Source organism: Cynoglossus semilaevis, chromosome W, assembly GCF_000523025.1.
Source record: "Cynoglossus semilaevis isolate Cse_v1.0 chromosome W, Cse_v1.0, whole genome shotgun sequence".
In the NCBI taxonomy this organism is placed as follows: Eukaryota; Metazoa; Chordata; class Actinopteri; order Pleuronectiformes; family Cynoglossidae; genus Cynoglossus; species Cynoglossus semilaevis.
In genome coordinates, this window is record NC_024327.1 from 11,318,028 (window position 1) to 11,319,462 (window position 1,435).

The following is a 1,435-nucleotide window of genomic DNA, read 5'->3' on the forward strand; positions in this document are numbered from 1 at the left end:
TATGTTTTATTGTTTTTTAATGCTGTGTTGTTATCTTTGTATTCACTGTAAGGTGTCCTTGGGTGACAGAAAGGCGCCTATGAAATAAAATGTATTATTATTATTATTATATATGTTAGAATAAAGCTGACATACATACAGATACATAATACTGTACCACTATTATTACTTGTAATAATGGTGCGAATGTTTTGAAAGGCCCCTGTAGGCACTGACCACAATGCATTTTTGAGGTGTAAAAATGTATTATTAGTGTAAAACACAGTGAATGCACCCCTGTAGCAGTGCCCTCTATCGGCTTTTCAAATTCTGCTCTCTTTATAAAGTGCTGCGAAGCGTCGGCGCGCCTGCATTCAGTCAGTGCAAAAGGAACTCAGTGCCGGTGCCACCAGAGGAGCGCATTGCTGTGTTTGGTTCCAGTGGTGAGGAGGACACGTCCTGTATGCAGCTCCCTCCGAGTCGATGCACTTCCTTTGCCCCGATCAGCTGACAGATCAGGGACCACCGGATGGAAGAATGTTTTAGGCACAACTTGTCTCCAGAAGGTGCCAGTGGAGCGGCCAGTGTGCGCCCTTATGATGTAGTTTGTCGTTATGAACGGAGCGCAGGCGGAACCCGACAAACCGCTTTTATGGATTGAGTGAGTGACGCAGTGATTGATCGGCATATTCATTTCCTATAATATTAGGCGCTGTGTTTATGTCGTGGTAGGTCCTCAAATCTAAGAGAACTGTGGATTAATTGGTCAAACATTTTTTTTCGGGTGGCGCGTCTGTATTTTGAAGTTGAATGAGGATTTGGACTTTTTACACTTGAACTAAACCACGATAAAGGATTTTGAGAACAGTAGCCCCCCGCAGTGGACATATCAGTCTAACTGGACCTTAACTAATTTTCTATCCCCACCAAAATGAAGTCTGTCACGGTGTGGATGTGTGTTCACATCTGTCTCCTGCTTTTAGGTAAGAAGTGCACAAATATGTCTCATAATTGTGCGTTAATGTGGATTTATGTGTCATGAAGGACATTTTTAATTATTCAGGGCATATGGTGGTGTTTTTTTTAAATGTGAATTTATGTAAGAACAAGTAGGTAAATAGCACAAGGTTGTTCCATACGAATAAATGCCTGAAAATGCTGGTGGGTGGTCATATTACATTTGGATGGTTTAATAGGATTATGCGTAATTTTCACCCTAAACCGCAAGTGTGTGCTGCCAATCATTGAACGAAACCCTTATAATAAACACAACATGCTGTATTATTACAGAATTCAGATATGAACATTTGAAAGTCCACCATCACTTTTTTCCTTAAATTTACAGAACATTGTCATCACAAGTTGAAGCAGCCATTATCTTTTCTGTTTTTTGTTTTCAACTAAAAACTATTTTTGTTATAAACATTGGCCCATACATAAATAAATCCACAATTGA

General features: G+C 39.8%; 1 protein-coding gene across 1 annotated transcript in view; it reads left to right on the forward strand.

Moving 5' to 3' along the window:
- Nucleotides 1-161: 161 nt before the first annotated feature.
- The window catches only part of LOC112486378 (GDNF family receptor alpha-2-like), a 2,733-nt gene continuing 1,459 nt past the window's right edge, over nt 162-1,435 (forward strand). Inside the window, exon 1 of the mRNA XM_025052820.1 lies at nt 162-962. Coding sequence (XP_024908588.1) covers nt 911-962 — 52 coding nt within the window. The 5' untranslated portion in view covers nt 162-910. The remainder of the gene's footprint in view (nt 963-1,435) is intronic.